General features: G+C 41.1%; 1 protein-coding gene across 1 annotated transcript; it reads left to right on the plus strand.

The window, feature by feature from the left end:
* The first annotated feature begins 23125 nt into the window (after positions 1–23125).
* On the plus strand, positions 23126–23794 carry LOC124309439 (uncharacterized). The gene has a single exon (XM_046773102.1). It carries the CDS (start codon positions 23126–23128, stop codon positions 23792–23794), a length of 669 nt encoding a protein of 222 aa, XP_046629058.1.
* The last annotated feature ends 2109 nt before the right edge of the window (positions 23795–25903 follow it).

Genomic DNA, 25903 nt, shown 5'->3' on the forward strand with positions numbered 1-25903 from the left:
TCAATAACCGAAATTTGTTCAAGCTACTGCAGAATTTACGTGTTATTGTTTTTCGACAATCGTCCAAATACGATGATAATTTATCGAGACTGCTAGACATGAAACGGTACGAATCTATGAAACGGAACGTTACATCCGTTCCCTTAACGAATTTAGTGAAGGAAATGTACTTTTCTTTGTTGACAGGTAATAGTTTAACAGTACCTTCGAATGACGTACCCAGGGCTTTGATCAGAAAATGCGAATCGTAACCCGAAAGATTGTGGAATATCACTGGGATGGTGTGCGAATTTTGGTAATTTAGATTACAGCTGCGGTGAACAGCACCACGGTACTTTCCTGTGAAATGACAGTGATCCCGATGTTTCACGTCTGTGAGAGTAAACGGTTTTTCACAAATATGACAGACCGCTGACAAATCAAATTCGTTGATCTGATTGAAATTTAGTGGTTCCATCGGTACAACAGTCTTGTAATATCCCTCTAACGAAAGTGCCAATTCCTTTAACTCGTTCACAAACCATTGGATGCAAGTTTCTCCACGATTAATTTTGAATTTTGAAAGCGAATCGTCAAACGCGCAATGCAGATAGTAAGCTATACTATACGGAAGATGCTTCTGATAAATTGTTCTATTTTCCCCAAAACTTTCATGTGTGGGTTGCAGTAAACATTCGAGATCCGCGTAAATGCAGAATGGAACGGTTTCTTTGTGCTTGAAATTTTTGAATTTCAGTATTTTTTCCTCATCTGTAGGTAGAATAACTTTGGTTTAGTTTAAATTCATGCAATCAGCTCGGTGCTTCAACAAACATCTTTCGAAATTGAAATGAGACAGACACCTATCGCACAACCACGTCTGATGTGCGCGTTTGGAAATTTGAGAACTTGTCAATCGAGACAGATTTCGAATACAAGTGAAATGAAAGATTCTATTTTTTTCATAATTTACCATTTCATCATCATCGTCATCGTCAGTGGTTTCAGTTTCTATCGCCAAAAGATGAATTACAGGTTTATCAGACTCATTCTGACTCAGGTGAATCGGTACTATTTCACTTTTTTTCCGATCACCTTGGTCTATACCATAAACGTTAATTGATAGGTCGTTAAGCTTATCAAATTTTGAAATGGTGTTTTTGTCTAGAGACATAGGAAACGTTATACCATCATACCGTAGCACTGAGCTGAAATGTGGATACGAAGTAATTTTGCTGGGATTGTTGTTGTCGGCTGGGAACAGAGCTGCGGTGACCGACCAGAGGAAGCAATACGAGTCGCTGTTACGGATGTTGACGACAGCCTTCTTATCTTGAATATCTTTGGGTAGTGGTGTGTATGTGAAGACACCGCCTCGTAGTGGCACGTACTTGTTGATATTCACAGTCAAATTAATTATTTCGGTCAGCGACCAGCCTGAATCCTTTTCCTGGAAATCTTCCACCTTTTTCAACAAACGCTCCGTCACGTTTTCGATGAACCATTCGTTGATATCCGTTGTCTGGAGGATGATTTCATTTCTCGTATTAGAAAATTTGATCTCTTCCACCGTGCGATCAACTTTTCTGAGTTCAAATTTGCAAGCCAGGATAACGTTGGCTTTCAAGCTCCCGTCTTTCTTCAGAGCGTTTTTCAGTCTCGTCACAGCTAGTACCTTTGCGTCTTCTAGAAATCTCTCCACATCTTTATGCTTCAAATTGACGATGGATCCAGTTCGAATTCTACTCTCGAAAGCTGATTCCAAATCTTCCCACCGTACTCGATCGCTTCTTCGTCGGCTTCGTAATCCGTCACCCACTTTCTGCAATTGTTGAAATTTGACTGTCAACGATTTCAGAATTCCAATTGTAGTCAAAATTCTTGTCTTCTCCCCGATCGTTGAGGCGTTGTTGCGTAAGATTTTATTCAAAAGCCTGATATTTTGGGTTCCGAGTCGTATCCATTTTGCAATTTCTGCCGGCGACGATTTTTCCGATAAAATCTTGAACGCCGATTCCATAACATCGATCAATCTCAAACACTTCGCGGATTCCATCTTGAGCTTTTTCCTCACGTATGCTTGACAGGTTGTGACGTAATGATCATTTGCAGTGATGAGCGTCCTTTTTTATAGGGCAGCTGTACGGATGCGCGCGCACCTTTTGACATTCCAAGAGCGATAGTAACCCGACACCGCAGGCTCTGTACCGCGACTAATTCTCGGAACCATTAATTTTGGAATGTCACGTGGTTGATAAGGTGGAAAAGGAATGTGAGGTGGTTGATATCAAACCGACATCCGAATAAGTGAAACACGATTCTCGGAACCATTAATTTTGGAATGTTACGTGGTTGATGAGGTGGTTAGACAAAACAATGCGTTCGACAAGTTTCGACGGCGAGCGGCCTGCGGACAAAGGATTTCGGTGCGACGTTGAGACAAACAATTCTCGGAACCGTTAATTTTGGAATGTCACGTGGTTGATAACGTGGGAAAGGAATGTGAGGTGGTTGATAAGGTGGGAAAGGAATGTGAGGTGGTTGACGTTACACGTCAGCAGTCCTACCGTGGGAAAGGAATTCGGAGTGGTTCATGTTACACATCAGCAGTCCTATCGTGGGACGGGCGAACACTACAGACCTTTGGTCGGTAAGATTGTCGGTAAAACAGCACGATTTTGACCCTCGATCGATACAACTGTCGGTAAGATTGTTGGTAAAACAGCACGATTTTGACCCTCGATGGATACAACTGTCGGTAATTGACCTTCGGTACGGCAGACTGTGACGTCATCGCGGAAAAGGGTTTGAGTCTGAGCTGCGCGGAGCGGCTCGGTCGGTAAAGAAGGTGTCTGTACTCAGAACCGGCCTTGCTGTTCTACTCTCTCCTTTTTTCATTGTCACATCTGGTAGTTCCGTTTTAATTTCACGTTTAATATGCTGCTGCTGCAGCTTTGAAGTATCCACCAATTTTTTCAGCGGTGTTACTAAAGGCTTGAATACCTCTCCCATAACCTGTTCGGTCGTGTCCTTGTCCAACTTGAGCATCTTATGCTTCAGCCGTATGACATCGGATGCTTTTGATATTTCACTCAATGTATCGCTATGCTTACGAATCTTGGCACTCTCCATGCTGCAGGCTCGATTGTTGCAACGAAACTGTGCAAGTTTATGTTAGTTTATGCTTATAAAGCAGTCAAACCCCTTCCTATATCGCCCCCCATTGATTTCGCTATCCTTGTCAATTACGGTAAAACTGTAATTGTCATCATTCCAGCATGCCGAGCACGAGTCTTTAAATTGCTGATACGTCATGTCCGTGTTCACATGATCGTTGTAGATATGTTTCAGATTCATATCATCCTGCTGAAATAGCACCAATAAGTTTGCATTGTCACGCACTAAGTGTTTTGGAATGCGCGCGTACGTTTGACTTAGATAAAAGCTATCGATATCGCAATGCCTGCCCATGCTGAAGTATGCTCTGATATTATCCTGCTTTTCACAAGCCACATCGTCGAAAATCATAATAGAGTTAGAGCGAGCATCTTCCGGTTTTACAACCTCATCGTTCTCGTAAAACGGGAAATAACTCACTCTCTGCACGGGTTCTAGTAACTTTTGCAAAAATTGATACTTTGGTTGGATGAGAGATTTCGGATAGACATAGACATTTTCGAATCGCAATCCATTGCCGTGGGTGATGAGTGCGAGAAGAGCGTTAGTTTTACCGCAATTGGATGGCCCGCAAAAAATTGCTCTCACGGTATTTGGCAGCAATTTTCCATGTCGTTTTTCTATCTTCCTCTTACCACGTCGAACCATTTTATCGAAATTTGCGATAGGTAGTTCATCGGGCTGATCTTGAAATCTCATGATGCTTCGTTAGCATGACAACGAAAACTGAGATAAGGGTATACAAATTCCGCCTTTTATAGAAGCCACGTTAGTTGTTGCCTGACTATAAGGATGTGCACACGGAAAAAACGCGGTGGTGGTTTGTTAAATAAAATCATCAATCATCTCCCAGTTGAATTGCATGTGCCAGGGTATCAGTACTGCGGACCTGTAACGAAATTGGCAAAGAGGTTGGCTCGTGGAGATTTGGGGATCAATCCGCTGGATGCCGCGTGTAAAGACCACGACATTGCATACGCTAAGAATCGCGATACCGCAGCAAGAAATCTTGCCGACAAAGCGCTCGCTGAGAAGGCGTGGAATCGCGTCTTGGCCAAGGACGCTAGTGTGGGTGAAAAGGCGGTAGCCTGGGGAGTCACCAACACCATGAAAGCTAAATCTAAACTCGGAATGGGCTTAGCTGCAAAGCGGCCGAAACTTGGAGTGGTTGCGAAGAAGAAATCTGGAACTGACGGGAAGAGTAAACAGCGAAAGAGAACTGTGAATCTTAAATCCATCATCACAGCGGCAAAGGTCGCCATGCGACCGGGTTATAAAGCCGTCGAGTCGGCGTTGGCGGGTGCTCGTGCGGCCGCGCGTGGGACTGGGAAGAATATTCGTATGCCTCGCGTTATACCTGTGCCTGATAAAATTGGCGGCATCCTACCGTTTCTCATTCCAATTCTGGCCGGTCTAAGCGCTACTGGGGCTCCTGCGGGTGGTGCTGCGGGTATAGCTAAAGCTGTCAACGAAACTAGTGTCAACAAACATCAGTTGAAAGAGGCCAAACGGCACAATGCAACAATGGAGGCGATTGCTTTGGGTAAGGGATCATACCTGCGACCCTACCGCAGCGGAATGGGCCTGTACTTACGTCCGGCAAAAAACTAGTAAAGCTGCCACACCGAGCTCTCACCAACATTGATTTACGCAACTATGCTAAAAATATGAAAATTTCGCATTTTCGAGGTGTTTTCATGCGGAATGATCTGCCGAAATCAGGACCAAAAATGCGAGAATCCGCAATTATTATTCTTGATGATAAAAACGGTCCGGGGACACATTGGGTTGCGTACAAGAAAAATGGTGACCATGTTGTGTATTTCGATAGTTTCGGTGATTTGAAACCGCCTAAGGACTTGATGAGGTATCTCGGTGTTGGCAGCGTTGAATACAATCATAAGAGGTATCAAGAATATGATACTGTGATTCGCGGCCACTTGTGTCTCAAATTTCTCAGCGAACAACTATAAAAAGACAGGTGTTACATGAGCAAGCATTAGTCATGCCGGAATCGTTGACGTTAACACTGTCAGGCACATCCTCCGTGCTGGAGGCTCAATATTTCCCCCCAATCGAGTTATCACCAGAAAAGAATTATGTTCTCGGACTCGTCGAGTTCCTGACATTCAATTCAATACCCAATATTCATGAGAGGTGTAATAAATTTTACCTGAAACGAGCGGACAACAGCAGAGAGAGCATCGCGATACCCACGGGATGCTATGAAATTGAGGACATTGAAAATTTCCTACATAAGGAGCTACCCTCCGACATCACCCTCAGTCTGACAGCTAACAACAACGAGCTGAACAGTGAAGTCACATGCAATCATGTGGTAGACTTTAAGCCCAAAGATTCGATCGGCCGATTATTGGGATTTAAGGCGGTTCAGCTATCACGAAACGTTACTCATAAATCTGAATTACCCGTAGCCATACTGAAGGTTAATACTTTACGCGTTGAGTGTAGCATAACCACAGGGGCGTATATAAACGGGCGTCGAGCTCACACGATTCACGAATTTTTCGCAACCGTTCCATCCGGATATAAGATTGTCGAAGTGCCTACCAACGTCATTTACCTGCCAATCGCCGTACAGTCGATACATCATTTACAGCTGAGAATAGTCGATCAAGACGACGAGCTGATTAATTTTCGCGGCGAAACGATTACTGTACGTTTACACTTGAAATCACTCAAATAATGGGAATCGTGTTTGAGACGAGAAAGTCGGGCAAAAGTTATAAAAGTCAAACGTCATGGCCAAAAATCGTCAGTCGCCCAACACCTCTGACAACGTTTACACCGCCTACGAGACTGACACCTCTGAACGTTCGGTTTCTCCAGAGCCTAGGTCTTCGATTACGTGGAAATTTTGGAAAATAAAAATTCGTGTTCGCTGCATTCTGTGCGTGTTACCATGGAAGAAATAATAAGAATACAAAAACCTGTGGTATTCGACGAATCGATCGCGCACTCTGAGATTCATGCTCATCAACCGTTTGCATCATCCACCTTCCAAAACAACGATGAAATCCATATTGTTGTTCAACATCAAGACTTGTGTCTACTGCCCAGTAAAAGCTCTCTACACATTCACGGAAAAATCACAAAGGATGATGGTGTGGCTGCGGTGACGGTTACGATATTGATCAATATGGCCGTTTGTCATTTGTTTGAGGAAGTTCGCTACGAGTTGAACGGTGTAGAGATTGATCGGAATAAAAATGTTGGAATTACCAGCACTATGAAGGGTTACAAATCCTTGACTCCAGGCCAGCAATATAGTCTGGAGAATACCGGGTGGCTGAGTGGGGATAAGGACCTAACCGATGCCGCTGGAAATTTCGATGTTGTTTCGCCGTTAAATTATGTGCTAGGCTTCGCCGAAGATTATCGTCGAGTCATCGTCAACGCTAAACACGAGTTAATTCTCACACGTTCCAACACTGATTTGAATGCCGTGATTCAGAGCTCGGCGACGGAAAACTTTAAAATCACCCTGAATAAAATCGAGTGGTTGTTGCCCTACATCAAACTGGCTGATAAACCGAAAATCCAGCTACTCAACTACATCGCCAAGGATCCGGCCATATCCATGAGTTTCCGTTCTTGGGAAACGTACGTCTATCCGATGCTCCCGTCAACAACGCGGCATATATGGTCAGTCAAGACATCGACGCAGCTTGAGAAGCCGAGATATGTCGTTCTAGGATTTCAAACTGCAAGGAGAAACGAGCCGCTGAAAAATGCTGGCGTATTTGATCATTGTCGGATCAGAGATGTAAAACTCTTCCTCAACTCACAGTGCTATCCCTACGGAAATATAAATATTGATATATACAATAATCAATACGCCATTCTCTATGATATGTATGTTCGGTTTCAAATGAGCTACTATAACAAAGAAGCTGAGCCTTTGCTATCGAGGCGTGAATTTATAAACCAAGCTCCCCTTATCGTCAACGATTGCTTCAAGCAGAACGAAACATTGAAAACTGGACCTATGGACATTCGATTGGAATTTGACTCTAGCACTACGTTCCCACCACACACTTCTGCCTACTGCATGATCTTCCATGATCGCATTGTTGAATATAATCCGATCAGTGGTACTGTTAAAAAATTGTTATAAGTCAATTTTGGAATAACAATATGTTTAATCAACATGGATATTGAAAATAATATGTATAATTTTACTCATTAAAATTTAAAATAAGATGATTGAGAATACAATAAGAAAACTAAATGTAATTGGTGTTAAATAAAAAAATTGTTAAAAGCATTCAAAACGCCATTTTAAACCTTCCTTCAGGGGTCATTTCCTGGAATTTTTTCAATAGATCTAGCGGGTTCTTACCCTATCTGATTTATGTGCGGCTTTCCGGCGCCAAACAAGTCTCGACAGGAATTATTTAGTGTGTGTGTGTGCGCGCGCGCGCGTGTGTGTGTGTGTGTGTGTCAAATCCTATGAAAGTAGCCGCCGAAAATGACCGAGGGGGGGGGGGGCGTGAGAGAGGGTGCGCCGTGAGTCGCGGGGGGGGGGGGGATCTAGGGGGGACCTGGGGGGGAACTAGGGGGGAGCGCCGCCATCTTTGGATTAGAACTCTCATATATACACTACTTTCGTAATTCGCTATTTCGTCCCTGTCGAAGCGCGGGTGCGTGACTCCAGTTCTGGCGCTCTCTATGAGTATTCCGCGACTCGATTTCCGAAACCCTTATTCCTTGATTCCGCCCAGGGTTCAGGGAGTACCTTGTAACGGGCAGGCCTAACCGAAATGAGTAGTATGGCTATGAGAGTTCTGAGTACAAACACCTTCTTTACCGACCGAGCCGCTCCGCGCAGCCCACCGAGCCGCTCCGCGCAGCTCAGACGCAAACCCTTGAAGGTTACCCCCACTCTCCTCAGGTAAAACCATGCAACCTTACCGGCAGTTGTATCGGTCGACGGTGAAAATCGCACTGCTTTACCGGCAATTCTTATCGATCGAGGGTCGAAATCGTGCTGTTTTACCGGCAATCTTACCGACCGAAGGTCTGTAGTGCTCGCCTGCCGACGGTAGAGGGCGCAGCGGGGGCGAGAACTTTTTTAACGTCCCGCATTCTTCTCCCACGATAGGACTGCTGATGTGTAACATGAACCACTCCGAATTCCTTTCCCAATATCACTGATGTGTCACATCAACCACCCGCACATTCCTTTCCCACGTTATCAACCACGTGACATTCCAAAATTAATGGTTCCGAGAATCGTGTTTCACTTGTTCGGATGCCGGTTTGATATCAACTACGTGACACTTTTTGGCTTGTAACTGCCGTGTGAACTCAACGATGAATTTTGAACGGGTTTAGTCAAAACCAGCGTGCAAGGTCGACCGATAGCCGCGGTACATTCAAAGTCATGGATCTGCGGTGTTGGGTTACTATCGCCCTGGAAATGCTAAAAGGTGCGCGCGCATACACAAACATACGTACAGCTGCCCTATAAAAAGGACGCTCATCACTGCAAACGATCATTACGTCACAACTTGTCAAGTGTACGTGAGGAAAAAGCTCAAGATGGAATCCGCGGAGTGTTTGAGATTGATCGATATTATGGAAACGGCGTTCAAGATTTTGGACAAATCATCATCAACAGCAGAGATTCAGAAATGGTTAAAATTTGGAAGTCAGAATATTCGGCTTCTGAACAAAATTTTGCGAAAGGCGTCATCGATTGGAGAAAAGATGAGAATTATCACAACGATCGGACTCTTGAAGGCGCTCACGGAAAAATTCAAACGTCTTCAGAAAACGAGTAGAGGTACGCGGAAAGTAAGACGAAGCGATCGAGTTCACTGGGAAGATTTGGAATCAGCTTTCGAGGAGAGAATTCGAACTGGATCCATCGTCAATTTAAAACATAAAGATGTGGAGAGATTTCTAGAAGACGCAAAGGTACTAGCTGTGACGAGACTAAAAAATGCTCTAAAGAAAGACAGGAGCTTGAAAGCCAACGTTATCCTGGCTTGTAAATTTGAAGTTAGAAAAGATGATCGCACGGTGAAAGAGATCAAATTTTTTGATACGAGAAATGAAATCATCCTCTAGACAACGGATATCAACGAATGGTTCATCGAAAACGCGACGGAGCGTTTGTTGAAAAAGGTGGAAGATTTCCAGGAAAAGGATTCAGGCTGGTCGCTGACTGAAATAATCAATTTGACTGTGAATATCAACAAGTACGTGCCACTACGGGGCGGTGTCTTCACATACACACCGCTACCCTTTTTTTTTTTTTTTTTTGGGAATACTACCCAAAGTAAATACTACCCGAAGATATTCAAGATAAGAAGGCTGTCGTCAACATCGGTAATAGCGACTCGTATTGCTTCCTCTGGTCGGTCACCGCAGCTCTGTTCCCAGCCGACAACAACAATCCTAGTAAAATTACTTCGTATTCACATTTCAGCTCAGTGCTACAATACGACGGTTTGCATTTTCCAATGTCTTTAGACCAGATTCCAAAATTTGAGAAACTTAACAAACTTTCAATTAACGTTTATGGTATAGATAGTGCGGAAAAACAAAAGCGCAGTGAAATCGTACCCATTTATTTGAGTCGAAACAAGTCTGATAAACCTGTAATTCTTCTCTTGGTGATAGAAACTGAAATCACTGACGATGACGATGACGATTTTAGTATGGAAAATATTGAAAAGAATGTAACACATCATTTTGCATGGATTCGAGATCTGTCTCGATTAACGAGTTCTCAAATTTCTAAACGTAATGGTCGTACTTGGTTGTGCGATAGATGTTTCACTTACTTTCATTCTGAAGAGTGTTTAACAAAGCACAATGTAGATTGCATGAATTTAAACAAAACCAAAGTTATTCTACCTACAGATGAGGAAAAAATTCTAAAATTCAAAAATTTTAAGCACAAAGAAACCGTTCCGTTCTGCATTTACGCGGATCTCGAATGTTTACTGCAACCCACACATGAAAGTTATGGGGAAAATAGAACAATTTATCAGAAGCATCTCCCGTGTAGTATAGCTTACTATCTGCATTGCGCGTTTGACGATTCGCTTTCAAAATTCAAAATTAATCGCGGAGAGACTTGCGTTCAATGGTTTGTGAAAGAGTTAACGGAATTGGCACATTCGTTAGAGGGATACTACAAGACTGTTGTACCGATGGAACCACTAAATTTCAATCAAATCAACGAATTTCACTCAACAACAGTGCGTCACATTTGTGAAAAACCGTTTACAATTGCAGACGTGAAACATCGTGATCACTGCCATTTCACGGGAAAGTACCGTGGTGCTGCTCATCGAGGTTGCAATCTAAATTACCAAAATTCGCACATTATCCCAGTGATATTCCACAATCTGTCGGGTTACGATTCACATTTTCTGATCAAAGCACTGGCTACATCGTTCGGGGGCACAATTGGGCTTCTACCCGTAAACAAAGAAAAGTACATTTCTTTTACAAAATATGTCGAGGGGACAGATATAAAGTTTAGATTCGTAGATTCGTACCGTTTCATGCCCAGTAGTCTTGAGAAATTAGCAACGTATCTCGGTGATGATCAGAAATCAATTACACGAAAATTTTTTCGTAGCTCAGATAAATTTCAGTTATTGACCACAAAAGGAGTGTTCCCGTACGAATACATAAACAGTTGGGAGAAGCTCGAGGACACACGGCTACCATTCCAACAACAATTTTACTCAAAATTAAATGAGCGAGATATATCAGACGACGACTATGCACATGCATGTAAAGTTTGGCAAACTTTTAACGTTTAAACTTTGGGTGAGTATTCGGACTTGTATTTACAGACGGACGTGTTTTTACTAGCCGACGTTTTTCAAAACTTTCGACAGAGCTGTTGGACGACGTACAAACTGGACCCGTTACATTACTACACAGCGCCCGGTCTGTTGTTTGATGCAATGTTAAAACGTACAGGCATCGAACTCGAGCTTGTCACCGACATAGACATGGTTATGTTTATCGAAAAGGGTATTCGAGGTGGTGTGTTACAGTGTCCGAACAGATACGCAAAGGCCAACAATAGATATATGAAAGAGGAATTCGATCCTGAGGTCGAAGAATCTTATCTCATGTACTTTGACGTTAATAATTTGTACGGTGCTGCTATGAGCTTTGCTCTGCCATACAATTCCTTCGAATGGTTATCAGACTTCGGACAATGCGACGTTCTTACCATCTCAGACGATGCGGAGTTTGGTTACATACTGGAGGTGGATTTGGAATATCCTGAGGAACTGCATGAAATTCATAAGGATTTACCACTGTGTCCAGAGCACTACATGCCTCCGATCTCGAATAGTAAGCAACCGAAATTGACGCCCACGCTACTTTCCAAGAAAAACTACGTTGTTCACTATAGGGTTTTGAAACAATGCTTACAATTAGACTTAAAGTTACTCAAAATACACAGAGTTCTCAAATTCAGACAAACCCCGTGGCTCAAAAAATACATAGATTTGAATACCGATTTGCGCAAAAAATCTCACAACGAATTCGAGAAAAATTTTTACAAACTGATGAACAACGCAGTTTTTGGCAAAACAATGGAAAATGTTAGGAAGTATAGAGATGTCAGACTGATCACGAAATGGGATGGAAGATACGGTGCTAGTGCTACCATAGCCAAACCCAATTTTCACAGCTGCACCGTTTTCGGCAAAAATATAATTATCGTTGAAATGAGTAAGACGAAAGTCAAGTTGAATAAACCATTGTATGCAGGTTTCTCCATCACGGATCTGGCTAAAACATATGTCTACGATTTTCATTACAATTACATTAAGCAGAAATTCGGCAGCCGAGCAAAATTAATGTACACGGATACCGACAGTTTGATTTACAATTTTACCGTCCCCGACATATACGAACACATGAAAGAGGACTTGCACAAATTCGATACGTCTGGTTATCCGCTTGACAACGTTTACGGAATACCTCGAGCAAACAAAAAAGTTCTCGGCTTGATGAAAGATGAGAATAATGGAAAAATAATGCTGGAATTTGTAGGATTAAGAGCTAAACTGTACGCATTCCGAGTCTTGGGAGATGACAAAGACAATAAACGTGCCAAAGGTGTCAAAGGATCAGCGTTGAGAAAAATGACTCTCAACGATTATTTGGAATGTGTTTTGAACCGTGAAAATCTATCCTCAAATCAGCATTTGATATTGAGTTGAAAGCACGAGGCATACACCGTAGAACAGCAGAAAGTAGCACTGAGCTGGAATGACGACAAGCGGATCGTGTTTCAAAATACAACCGACACGCTTCCGTGGGGCTACAAGCCTACACCTTAGCTTTGTAATTTATAACTGTACCATGTCTGTCGATTGTCTAAAAAATAAAGACGCATACTTGTTGTGTGTCGGATATAAAATAAAGAGGGACATACGTTTTTAGAAAAAAAAAATTCATTTATTCAAAAGTTACGTATCCGATTCGTTTATCCAACTGTTGTGTGTATTGTCAAAACCTAACCATTTAACGTATATTTTTCTTCCGCGCTTCTTGAGCACCTTCTCCACCAGATAGATATCCGGATGCTTAACCTTGAGGAGCTCTTGTTCGTAAAAACCACCAGCGATGGGTTGATCTCGGTAGTCTTTGAGCTTGTACGTCACAGGATGAGTATTTTCCACTCGACTTATCGTGAATATTTCAGTCGTCCAATTGGGAGTGTAACCTTTCTCGAAGACATTTTTGAATTTGCTGATTCGAACTTTGTCGCCAGATTTGAATTTTGCCGATACGGTAGATATCGCTCGAAGCCCTCCGTACGCCTGACGTAATAACAGCCTCTCGTTTGCAACGGTGACATCCGACGGTTTCATTCTTATGGTTCGGTGTTTGACGTTGTTGTAAGCCAAAACCAAATCGGATAAGATATCGAGCCACTTGTAGCTTCCTTGCATGCTGAACCGTGTCCACGTTTTACCTTTCAGCGTGCGATTAAAACGTTCGCAGATCGAAGCCTTTCAATTACTGTACGTAGAGTAAAGTTTGATTCCGTAGCGTGTCATAAGCGATTTGAATTTCGAGTTGTAAAATTCCATTCCTCTGTCGACGTGTGAATTTTTCGGTACCCGTCCTTGGACAAGCACAGATTCCATTGCCTTCGTAACATCATCTCGAGACTTGCTCTTTATCGGTATAGCCCACACATACTTTGAAAAGATACCAATGACTGTGAGCATATACTTGTAGACCCACATTGAATCAACGAGGAAATAACTGGGAATTTGAATGACACCATATTTTTTTGAGTTGAATTAATTGAATTAATTCATGTAATTTGACTTTATTTTTCTGTTTCAAATAATAATAATCATTTTCCCTCGAATTCAGGGAGATTTATTATATTGAAATTGTTCCATTTGAATTCATGTATTTGGGAATTTTCTTCTTCTTGATTTAAAATTACTTTTTTATTTGAATTTAATTATTTTTCTCTCTAAACATGAAATTTTGGCACGAATCTAAAGTTATTCAAAGTAACTTGACTTATTACAACCCTTCCTAATTCAGTTATATCTCAAATAATTCTCATGATTTCGGTTATCATGTTTAGTGATTCAGTGAATTCTCATTTATTCAGTTATTTTGTGTTAACTAGGTGAATCGTAATTGATTTACAAACCTATTGACACGTCAATTCAGCGAGTCATTTTTCCCTCGCATTATTGAAAAATCGGATGTCAATGATGAATTTCAAACCAGTGGAAAAATTATGTTGCAAAAACACAAAAAATGTTCGGAAACCATAATTCAGATTGATTGAATGACTAATTATGAACCCTAACGGCATATCAATCATCTAAAATCTATAGTTTGATGCATACATCGATGATTGGAAGTGTTTTATAACATTAAATCTTAAATCCGCTGATTGATTTGGGGATTTATTTTTATTTTCACTCGCAGATGTGTGTTTCGTAGTATTGTGTAGCTGGGCATTCGCTTATGTTTCACACGCACGAGTGTGCGTCCGTGGGTGTGCGGCCGGCAGCGTGTGCCGCGGCAACAATACCGAGGTCAGCGCTCGAGAATGGGTACAACAGGGAGAGAGGGGAGGTGCCGATATCTAATTCGTAAACGAATAATAATAATTCACCCAGATGAACAAAACAGCAATTTTCGTGGCGGCAAATCCAGATGAAATGGTGCACTCTGATTGGCCTAACGCTATCGCTTATAATTCAAAAACTATGCGTCGGACGAGCTTGCGGCAAAGAAATTCTCGGTTGGATTTGAGTCAGGTATCACGCTGGCTGGTCCGTGTCCCCCAATTTAGGGACATGCTGTATAGTGCTCCGGACACAGTGGTCAATCCTTATGAATTTCATGGAGTTCCTCAGGATATTCCAAATTTACCTCCAGTATGTAACCAAACTCCGCATCGTCCGAGATGGTAAAAACGTTGCATTGTCCGAAGTCTGATAACCATTCGAAGGAACTGCACGGCAGAGCAAAGCTCATAGCAGCGCCGTACAAATTATCAACGTCAAAGTACATGACATAAGATACTTCGACCTCAGGATCGAATTACTTCCCCATGTACCTGTTGTTAGCCTCTGCGTATCTGTTCGAGCACTGTGACACACCACTACAAATACCTTTTTCGATAAACATAACCATATCTATGTCGGTGAGAAGCTCGAGCTCGATGTCGGTACACTTTAACATCGCATCAAACGACAGACCGGGCGCGGTGTAATAATGTAACGGGTTCAGGTTGTACGTTGTCCAACAGCTCTGTCGAAAGTATTGAAGAACGTCGGCTAGTAAAAACACGTCCGTCTGTAAATACAAGTCCGAATACTCTCTCAAAGTTTGAACGTTAAAAGTTTTTCCAAACTTCACATGCATGTGCAGAGTCGTCGTCTGATATACCCCGATCATTTAATTTTGAGTGAAATTGTTGTTTGGATGGTAGCCGTTTGTCCTCGAGCTTCTCCCAACTGTCTATGTATTCGTACGGGAACACTCCTTTTCTAGTCAATAGCTGAAATTTATCGGAGCTACGATAAAATTTTCGTGTGATTGATTTCTGATCATCACCGAGATACGCTGCTAATTTCTCAAGACTACTGGGCATGGAACGGTACGAATCTACGAATCTCAACTTCATATCTGTCCCCTTGACATATTTTGTAAAAAGTAAATTCGTCGTATTATCTCCCGAGTTATCGTTACCTTGTTTTCTACCGATTGCAGTAAAGTTCTCTCGTTTCTAATTGACAGAATAAAAATTTTCGTAGCGTCATTTGCATCTTGGGTAAGATCACGTCGCCCAGTGACGTGTAGTTTTGAGTAAATTCTTGCATTATATCGCTTCTCCCGACCTACGTTCATTTTTCTCTGTTAACTACCGTCTCTCGTTTTAAAGCTACCATTTACTACTGTTCTACCGAAATTATTGTGAACAACGATTGCTATTTTATTAACTATCGCCGTGGATACCATTTCATTTGCCTGTCTCAACCATGTAACCTTCTCAACATTATATGATTGATTGACGTGTTCATTTTCCTTTTGACGTGCGTTTATTCTTTATTTTATTATTTTCTTTAATTCTGTAATTATTGTTAGCTGCCTTGAATACCGCCACCCTGCCAGTTCGTGTGAGTACCTGAGCCAGCCATACAACGGGTTCTCTATTTATTTTTTGTACGGTTTCCTGTTATTTTTATTGATTCGTATTATTGTTTGAAAATCGACGCTAACGCGTCTGGCGCCCAACATAATTGATTTTGTTATAGTGCAATATTCTGAATGAGTGGAGAATCGCGCCAAAGTGTCAACGGTAAGTCCTTATCCGAGGGTAACAGAATTTAGCGTTACAACACATACCAGCCGGTCAAAAGCGGGCAAGACAAGATTTTTCTCACGCCAAACACTGTTCGCTACCTGCTTTTCGTTGACCAATTTTTCCTATAAAAGCTCAACGCATCCGATGCAGACTCATTAGTCTTTACACGATACATGCAAGTCAAAAGTTATACAAAGTTCAGCTTATATCAACGTCCAAGTCATGGTTGTCGAAGCGTATATGGGACTTGCAGAGCAGATGAAGGGGACGTACAATTTGCTGAGAGAGTAACCTCCCGGAAAAGAGAATGACGCTGTCATCAATCATTGGACTGATAGTGGTATGGCGAATATCCAAGTTCTGCGCGATATTTCCTTGCAGCGAGGAACCACCGTTGGTGCGAAAATACGGATCCAACATACGATCACACTCCTACAATCTTGGGTGACGAAGATCAGGCAGTTGCAGCAGCGCACGGTGGTGACGGGTGGAAATATCGGTACTCCTTCGGGTGTACGGTGGAACGACGTGGATAGTGTTTTTGCCCGCCGAATCACACCGGGGGTTGTCACAAATCTCCGTCATAAAAATTTGGACGCCTTTCTGGACGATGTGCAGCGCGTCGTCACCGAGAAGTTAGAGCTGGTACTGCGCGAGGAGGGAAATGTGAAGGTTAACCTCATATTATCGTGCGAATTCGAAAATGTCAATTATGAAGAGATCTCCACCGAAGTTAAGAGCTTCAACACATCCAACGTGGCGATTCTCCTCCCATCGAGCGATATGAATGGCTGGTTTATACGTGCATGGTGTAGTCTGCTATCGAAGGTGGAAGATTTCGAACAACGCGATTCCGGTTGGAGCATGATTGAGATTCTCAACATCACTGTAAATATCAACCGCTACCAGCCATCAGCCATCTGATTTCATCTTGAAATCAGATGACTCTCTATCGAATAAAACATGGGTACTACAGCAATTGCACTTAACAAAATGATCAACCACTATTTTCAGAAGATTAAGAAACTCAAACGCCTGCTGACAATGGCACACAGTTTACAGCAGCTAGATGGAAAAGTGAAGTGGAAAAACAAGGGGTAAATGTAATCTATTCATCCATTAGGCATACACAGTCAAACCTAACTGAAAGAGTACTGAGAGAACTTGGCCGAGTATTTCGTGCCTTCAGTAATGTTAAATACACCAAACGGGCAAAATATGTCAAAGAAATTGAAAAACTATTTAACTTAACAACACACCATAGTACTAGGTACCATACTACGAAAATTTTTATTCTGTCAATTAGAAACGAGAGAACTTTACTGCAATCGGTAGAAAACAAGGTAACGATAACTCGGGAGATAATACGACGAATTTACTTTTTACAAAATATGTCAAGGGGACAGATATGAAGTTGAGATTCGTAGATTCGTACCGTTCCATGCCCAGTAGTCTTGAGAAATTAGCAGCGTATCTCGGTGATGATCAGAAATCAATCACACGAAAATTTTATCGTAGCTCCGATAAATTTCAGCTATTTTTATCCCGTACGAAGTCCATTATAACAAAACAGCTAACGATAAAATAACAGATATGATTAAGTTTCCGATTAGAACAGAAAGCAATTGTGATGTTAAAATAATATTAGCTAAAGAAGCCTTGCAGAAAAGTTTTGAACAAAAGAAGTCCAAATCAAAAAGCAATATCAACTGTTACTTTGCAAGAAGCAGATCTAGTTTTACTACGGGTACGATATCCCTCATCTACCATCGACAAAGTAACACAAAAACTTTTCCACTTATGCAAAGGTCCATACAAAATAAATAAGAAGATAAATGATAATGCATATAGTTTAATAGATATGAATAATAAGAATGAAACTGTTGGAACTTTCAGTCGTGGGAACATACGCAAATATTATCAATCCACAGATCCAAAGGTATAACAAGCCGAAGAAAAATAAATAGAAACTCGCCACGGATCTAACAAACGTTCATCTGTTGAAATTTTATATTTACATTGATAAGATTAGGTAAGAAATGAGTTACAAGTCAAGCTAAACAAAATTTTTGCAGAAGAAAATATTGATTAGCATCTACATTAGCTTAAGAGAATGAGAAATGAAGCATGAATGGTGAAATGAATGAAATAGGATAAATTTTAGTTTCTTTACAAAACGTAGAGTTATGAAAAGTAGAAAACACAACTTGATTTTCGATGTTTCCTGGTCATCACAGCATCAAAAATGGTGGGGGGAGATCATGTAATGATATGAGAAAGTAGATCCATTCAAATTTCAGCGCCTTGAGCAAATATCAAATGCGGCAAAGCGTTTGAGAATCGACATAAACACTGGATTCTATAGGTCGATACTGAATCACCTGCCCTGTAGAGGAGTAACATCGAGCTCTCTACGGGAAGACGCCGAGGCGATAGGTTCGCTGAAAATTCCTCGTACGACACAAAACCGTTGTTCTCTTATCTATACACATGCAATGTAATCTGATTCATCCGTATATTAAAAGTCGTAAAAAAGCAGACTCCTTTTATTTATTTTAAATTTAAATCAATCAACGAGACCAAATCCACATTGACATTATAATCAATAATTGGTGACGGTCAATTATTAATTCCTTCGCAAATTCACCAGCAACTGTTACGTCTCTCGAGCCATCGAGCCGCCCATTTCACCTGGAAAATCCGACAAAAGTTAATAAATGAATGAATAATAGGTGCCTGTGCCACATTCATTCATTCCTCGTTCTAGTATACTCACATGGTTAAATTTTGTCACAATGCATTATACATCCTTCTTGCCGTAATTTGGAGTCATTTACATAAAGTTCATACAAAATTTCCCGTTTACCTTCTCTCAAATTGATCCTGAATAAACGGAATGTTCTTCCGTGGACATGTTTTTCATTAATTCACATGCTTTATTTATTGAATATTCTCAACCTCTGTAAGTATGTATATTTCATTACTTAAGGTCGAATAAGATTTGTGGCGTAAAAGGTCGTAGGCCATAAGTAACATCACAGTATATGTGACGCGAAGAAGACTGTCACCACTGCGCACATGATATTTTATGAAAGAATAGTGTGGCTTATGAGTTTTTCCTTCGGTGTAGTATAAAAAAGAGAAATTTCGTGTGCGGACGTAAAAATATACTTTTACCTATTTCAATTCTCTTTTTTATACTGCCAGAAAAAGGGTTACGTAACGTACGGGACGCAAGAAAACAGATGGATAAAATGTGATAGTGTAACATAAAATATCTCATTTCACACGTTTGGATAAATAATATTCAATATTGTGATTACAGCTCTTACCTTAGCTCAAGCTACATACAAACTTGTACGTGTGAGATCTTACCAACAGCTTTCGGCTTACGCTGCTCACTTTATACTTGTTAAAAATCACTTACTTTTTGCACTTGTAACACAATATACCCCTCTTGGATATCATGGCGAAACGACGGCAACGGCAATCTGTCGGTTAACGGCGGCAACTCAAGGACGTTGTTTTCATACCAGTAAACATATGATTCACATATAAATCACGGCACGTTTTAAATTATTGTTTTATTTAGTGCAATACGAAATTAAAAGTGATATTATGAGCCACACTATCATCAAATGTGGATTTCAGAATATCCATGCAGAATTCATTTGCGGAAAATCTGTGTCGAAAGGTAAGTAAATGCACGGAACATATGAGATGTTCTTTCAAATTCATTGTGATTTTTACTACGTCCCTATTTTTAGGATTATCGTATTACTAACAATACGACGATTGATTAATTAAACATTTATAGGGTATAAACTATTCCAAAGCCATCATGTCAGTAGATAAGAGTAAAATTTCGAAATTTTCAGGTGAGTTGAAAAGTTAAGGACGGAGCCAGGAATCGAACCTGGTATCTAGAGATGCTTTACCGGAGACTTACTCCACTAGACCACCTTGCCGCCCTGACTACATGTCATTAATTTCTCTCATCACCTGTATTTCGAAGATTGTTGTTTTCGTGTGCCATTGAATATGTTTACATTTGAGAATTCGTCGCGAAGAGACACAATTTTGACATGTGTGTAAAGCTTGTTCGTATGTATACACATGTGCTATATGTGGAATATATTTTTGTGAATTAAATTTAATTCACTTAACCACTTAAACGGCCCGGCCGTTCAGTCGGTTGTCGAAATTGATGATGAAGCTAGTGGAGAACGAATCGTCCGTGGGAAAGTAATACCACAGACGAGAGTACATAATCCGCCGTACGAAGTGAAATTAGAGGTATGTATTAATTATAAGATGAATGAATAGTTCAATAATAATGTGAAAAAATATATTTTCAGGAACTTTGCATCTATACATGCAAAACAGAAATGAAAAATGTAGATGTATCTCCTTATGTTAGACTGCTTGCCACCAATAAAATGACTACTGCAGATCCGAGTGTTCTCATTCGGCTGCCACGGCTTGTTATCTGGTGTACTATAAAAATAAAACATTTAAGAAAATCTGACGTTTGTATATTTCCAATACGTTAATTCTTCATATCAAATTGTTATAATATTACTTACATTCTTCTGACAGCTATTATCCACTCATTTCTCTTGCTAATTTCCCAATTTCGTCTCGGAAACGAATAAAAAGTTAACTCTGGATTTTTCGATTGGGTATTTTTGCAGTCCACGATACAACAGTACCTCGTACCACCCATTTTTTGTTTATTTTGGAGAGCATTGTTTAATTGAATTGATACATAAACCGTACAGCTGACCGCGCTCGCACGTCCACGTTTTGCCTGAATCTGCCACCAAGCCGCGCCACTAGAGTTATCCAAGAGGCGTATACTACTGTTATGTGATGCAATATTTTATTTCAGACTAGCTGACTCGTCACATTTTCGCACAGAAATCTGAGTTAAATATATATTATTTTCACGTGTATCCAACCATTTGGTTAGCGCATTCCAATAAAACAGTCATGCAGTTCTCTTTCTTCCGAGTGAATTCATCAATATTGGGAATTCATTAGCTTTTTAGAAGTGTAACAATTTAAAAAATTAGTTGAGTAGTTTCAGAGATTACCTCCTACTTACACACAAAAAATTTTACTTCTTTGAAATATTAGTATACATATCAAATAAGAAATGGGTATCCACTTAATGAATAATTAGTGAACGTAAACTAACAAAGAAGACAGATGAGGCATAACAATATGAACACTCTAAATTACCTGAAGATATCGCTGAGCAGAGCATCGTGTTTACAATCGAAAATATCGTCGATGAGATCAGCTGTGATCTTGGCAACCATCTTTATTCTCCGCCTCAAAAGAGTTCTTAAACTTTCCATCTTGTACTTGTGTACGAAATGATTTCTTCTTGCGAATTGTTCCATAGTCTCATAGTCTTTGAATAACATCTCCAAATCAGTAAGAATGTTCTTCAAGTTCTTGAAACAAAATATGAAATTATGAAGACAGGACAAGAATCAATGAGAAGCGTGTATCATTTACTACGAATAACAGTACTTTGTGATACAAGTACAAGAAGGCGACCATTGTACGCATACTGTGAAGTTGATTGCACGATCTGCTCGTGGTAGGAGTGCGGCTCGTGCGACCAACTTTACACAGTGTGCGTATGCTCAGCCTCTGGCACGAGTGTTATGCCGGGACAATCTCTAGAAACTATACAGTCAATGCGCATGCAAGAGTTTTATCGGCTGCTCGGGCAGGTTGGCCATTCCGAGTTTCAGCTGTCAAACTCTGTTTCTGGCGGCGATGTAGTTCATACGAATTTTTGAGGTGAGAATCTCAAACAGTCGAGGTAGTGACTCGGAAAGCATTTGTTATTGAGTCGAAAAGTTGATTCTTCAAAGAACGGTCGAAACTTGATGCTAATGCACTTTGAAAATTGGTTTTATTCAACTGAAATGAGAAATCTGTTTAAATGTTGGGTGTTTGAAAGAAACGCGGCAGTTAGGTGGAAATTAAATCTCTAATATTCAGTGTCTTCTGCCTATTTAAATTATCACACATACAAAGATCATCGCCACTTTCAAGCAATCGGAGATGTGATATATTTGAATCAGTTGTATTTAAAATGCAAATACAAAATGCAAAATACCTGTTTCTATCTTGCGTTCAAATACGTTTTCGAAAAAAGCATTTTTTATTTTATTTCAAATACTTTTTTGAACGTAGTTTCTATTTATTATTATTATTATTTATTTATTTATTATTCTTTATTGCTTCAAAACGGGCATACAGATACCCCTATAGCAAGGGGGGGGGGGGGGGGGCGGCGCTTAGTAGTACAATCAGTTTAAACAAATAATGAGAACGCTCTTAACATTAAACTTTAAGTAACATAGTTGAAAAGATTTTTGAGGGTTTTTGAGTCTGTTGAAGTAAGAATTGTTATCAACATATCATTCGTCCGCACGGCGTTGAGGTCGCTCAGGTAATATAATCTATAAGGTTCACATAATAGGCAGCGCAGCATAAAGTGTAATAGTATTTCGTTTTCTGCAAGATTACAGTTCCGACAAATTTGGTTTGGATCGAGTTTCCCAGAACAGTGCTTAAAGCTGAAGTATCAGATATCCTCATTGGCTAGTCTAGCTTGGGTAATACGTTTGGTGAGTAATGGGAGTCTCATTTTGAAGTGTTTGGCTATCCGGTTGTCTATTTGTCGGGGTATTTCGAGTTTGGCAGACGTCGATGCGGTCCATGATTCGAGGTCTTCTGTTTTCAGAATTTGTTTGTATTTGGCTAATACTGGTTCAGTTCTTATTTTCCATGCAGCAGGATCAAAGTCCCCCCACAAATCGTGGGAGTTTGTTTTGAATAGTAAAGATCTGAATTGGGTGGCCCAGTTATATTTATTTTCAGCTTCTATGTTGTTAGCAAAATTTATCAGTCTGTCTATACATGTTTTTGATAGATAGTCGTTGTCGTGCTCGAGGATTCTAATAAACCAGCCCCATGACAGCCGCATCTCTCTCTCTCTCTCTCTCTCTCTCTCTCTCTCTCTCTCTCTCTCTCTCTCTCTCTCTCTCTCTCTCTCTCTCTTCAAAATCCACAACTGAGATGTTCAGCAGCCTCACGGCAAAAGTGGAGGATCTCTTAAACAAGAATACACTTCTTAGTGCTCCTATCGACGACCTCGAGGACACTAGTAAATCACAGGTGGCTGAGATCACCCGCCTTGTGACATCTAATACTGAGCTACTATTGTGCAACACAAATCTGACGGACAGGCTGGCGTCTCTCGAGCGAAATTCTTTAAATTGCGATTTAATTATCGCTGCAGTTCCCGAGCTAGAAGGCGAGGACCTGTTGGCTATATTTGTCGCCCTTACAACTCAACTCTCTGTTGACGTGCCGCCTACCGATGTTCTGGAGATTGGGCGCATCAAAAGCACATTGGATTCCAATAAGCCCCGATTGATTCTCTGCAGACTCAGATCCGTCCAATGTCGAAATCGCTTACTTGCCGCCAAAAGAGCTAAAGGCCCCATTTATGCAAATCAGCTTGGCTTGCCGCATGATCAGCTCCGGACTCCTATCTTCATTAACGAGCATCTGCCCCCTACTCTTTCCAAATTTCTAGGAAAGGTGAGAGCCTATGCCAAGGAGAGAGGCTATCGCTTCATCTGGACTCGAAATGGATTGGTATACGTCAAGCGGGATGCGTCCTCTGATCACATCCTGATAAAATCTGAGGCCGATCTTCAACTACTCTCGCATCGCACCTGACTAACGTCGAAGCCATCTGAATCTACCCTCGTTGGATTGGATTGCGGCCCCATCTCTTCTATTTCCGATGCCACTCTTGATTGTTGTTTCTTTAATGTAGCTAATTTTAATGCAAATTCTCTCTTAGGGCATATCGATATTGTTAGGGAATTCTTTGCTGATGGCCGATTTCATATGATTTCTGTCTCCGAAACATGGCTGCACGATAATATTTCTTCCCATTGCGTTTCATTGAATGGTTATTATCTGATAAGAAATGACAGAATTGGAAAAGTGGGGGGCGGAGTGGGTGTTTTTGTTCACAGCTCTCTTAAGTCTAAGATTCTAGTTTCCTCCCCTCCCCAGTTTTCAAATTCACCTGAGTTCCTCATCCTGGAAATCAGCTTGCACGGTAAAAAATTTCTGTTCTTCATCATTTACAGGAGGCCGAAGGGTCAACTATTAGACGTGTTTATTGACAAGTTTGAGAATATCCTTCACGCCTATAGTGGAATAATTATTACCGGAGACTTAAATTGCAACTTAAGTTCCTCCAATTTTGAGGCCAAGTACCTTCAAGATTTCATTTTTAGTCATTCCTTGTATCTTATCCCTTACGGGAACACCCATCATACAGGCTCCTCTGACTCCTGGCTAGATGTTGTTATAGTCAACTCGTCTCAAAAGATTCATTCATTTGTGAAGTCATCTGCACCCTTTATTGCAGGGCACGACCTACTTGAGTTCCAGTACAAACTTTTAGCTCCGAACCGGCGCACTCGGTTAAGAAAATGCCGTCATTTTCGAAACTGCGACCCCATAGCTTTGAAAAACGATCTTTGCTCTATCGCCACTATACTGCCCTCTGACTCCTCATCGGATATAAATAGACAGGCAGAGTTCTTATGTTCATCTATTGTTCACGTGCTAGATACCCATGCACCGCTGATCATGCGCGAATTTAGGGGACCTCCAGCGGGCTGGTTTACGCCAGAAATTAAGCGGCGTATAAGCGCTAAAAATTACTTATATACCTCGGCGAAACGTCTGAAATCAGCTGATTTGATGTCTCGATATCACGCTCTACGCCGCGCTATCAAAGTCGAGATTAAAAGAGCAAAAAATTTATATTTTAATGATCGCTTATCGAATTTCCCCAATGTATCGAGCGACTGGCGCGAACTTGGCCGCCTGGGCTTATTGTATCAAAAGGTCCGCTGGCCTCCCCCTTACATCACTTCGGGGCTGACCAAATAAATATTTTTTATACTTCCACCACAAATGCCCATCCTCCCTGCTCAACTCATGAGTTAGATCAGCTGCTAGAAGACGCTTTACCTTTGGTTAAATCTCAGTTTTCGTTTTCACCTGTCCTTGAATCCGAAGTCCTGCGCCTACTCTCATCCTGTCTTACTAAATCGCGCGGTGAGAGCCCTGACGATATCCAATTATTACACTTCCGGGATCACCTAAACGTGATCGCACCTCTTCTGACAAACCTCTTCAATTGCTCCCTTCGTCATACTTCATTTCGTGAGATCTGGAAACGGGCTTATGTCGTCCCGCTTAACAAATGTGAATCAACTGCCTCCGAATCAGATACTCGACCTGTGGCCAATCTAGCTCATCTTTCGAAAGTCTTTGAGAAGCTAGTAGCAATTCAATTTATGGCCTACCTCGGGCAGAATGCCATACTAGATCCGTATCAATCGGGTTTTCGTAAATTCTACAGTACCCAGTCGGCCCTGCTCAAGTTACTGGACGATGTGAGAGAAGCGATTGATAATAGATGCGTTACTATTTTAGTCCTTTTCGATTTCTCAAAGGCGTTCGATAGTATAAATCATCGTTTACTACTGGCTAAGCTCATTCGTTACGGGCTGACTGCCGATGTAGTTAGGTGGTTCCACTCTCACCTTTCAAACCGATCCCAAGCCGTCCAAACTCTCTTCGGCACACATTCTAGTTTCTTAACAAACCATTCAGGAGTTCCTCAGGGCTCGGTACTGGGTCCGATTCTCTTTCTTATCTTCATTAACGATATTGGCCCTGTACTAACCCACACGAAGCATATTGTATTTGCCGACGATCTCCAGGTATTTCTGCATACCTCCCTGACCGACATTGCTT

Source organism: Neodiprion virginianus, chromosome 7, assembly GCF_021901495.1.
Source record: "Neodiprion virginianus isolate iyNeoVirg1 chromosome 7, iyNeoVirg1.1, whole genome shotgun sequence".
NCBI lineage: Eukaryota > Metazoa > Arthropoda > Insecta > Hymenoptera > Diprionidae > Neodiprion > Neodiprion virginianus.

Bases quoted from the DNA above. Each gene is read 5' to 3' on its own strand.
- LOC124309439 (XM_046773102.1), top strand. From the start codon at position 23,126: ATGTTCAGCAGCCTCACGGCAAAAGTGGAGGATCTCTTAAACAAGAAT.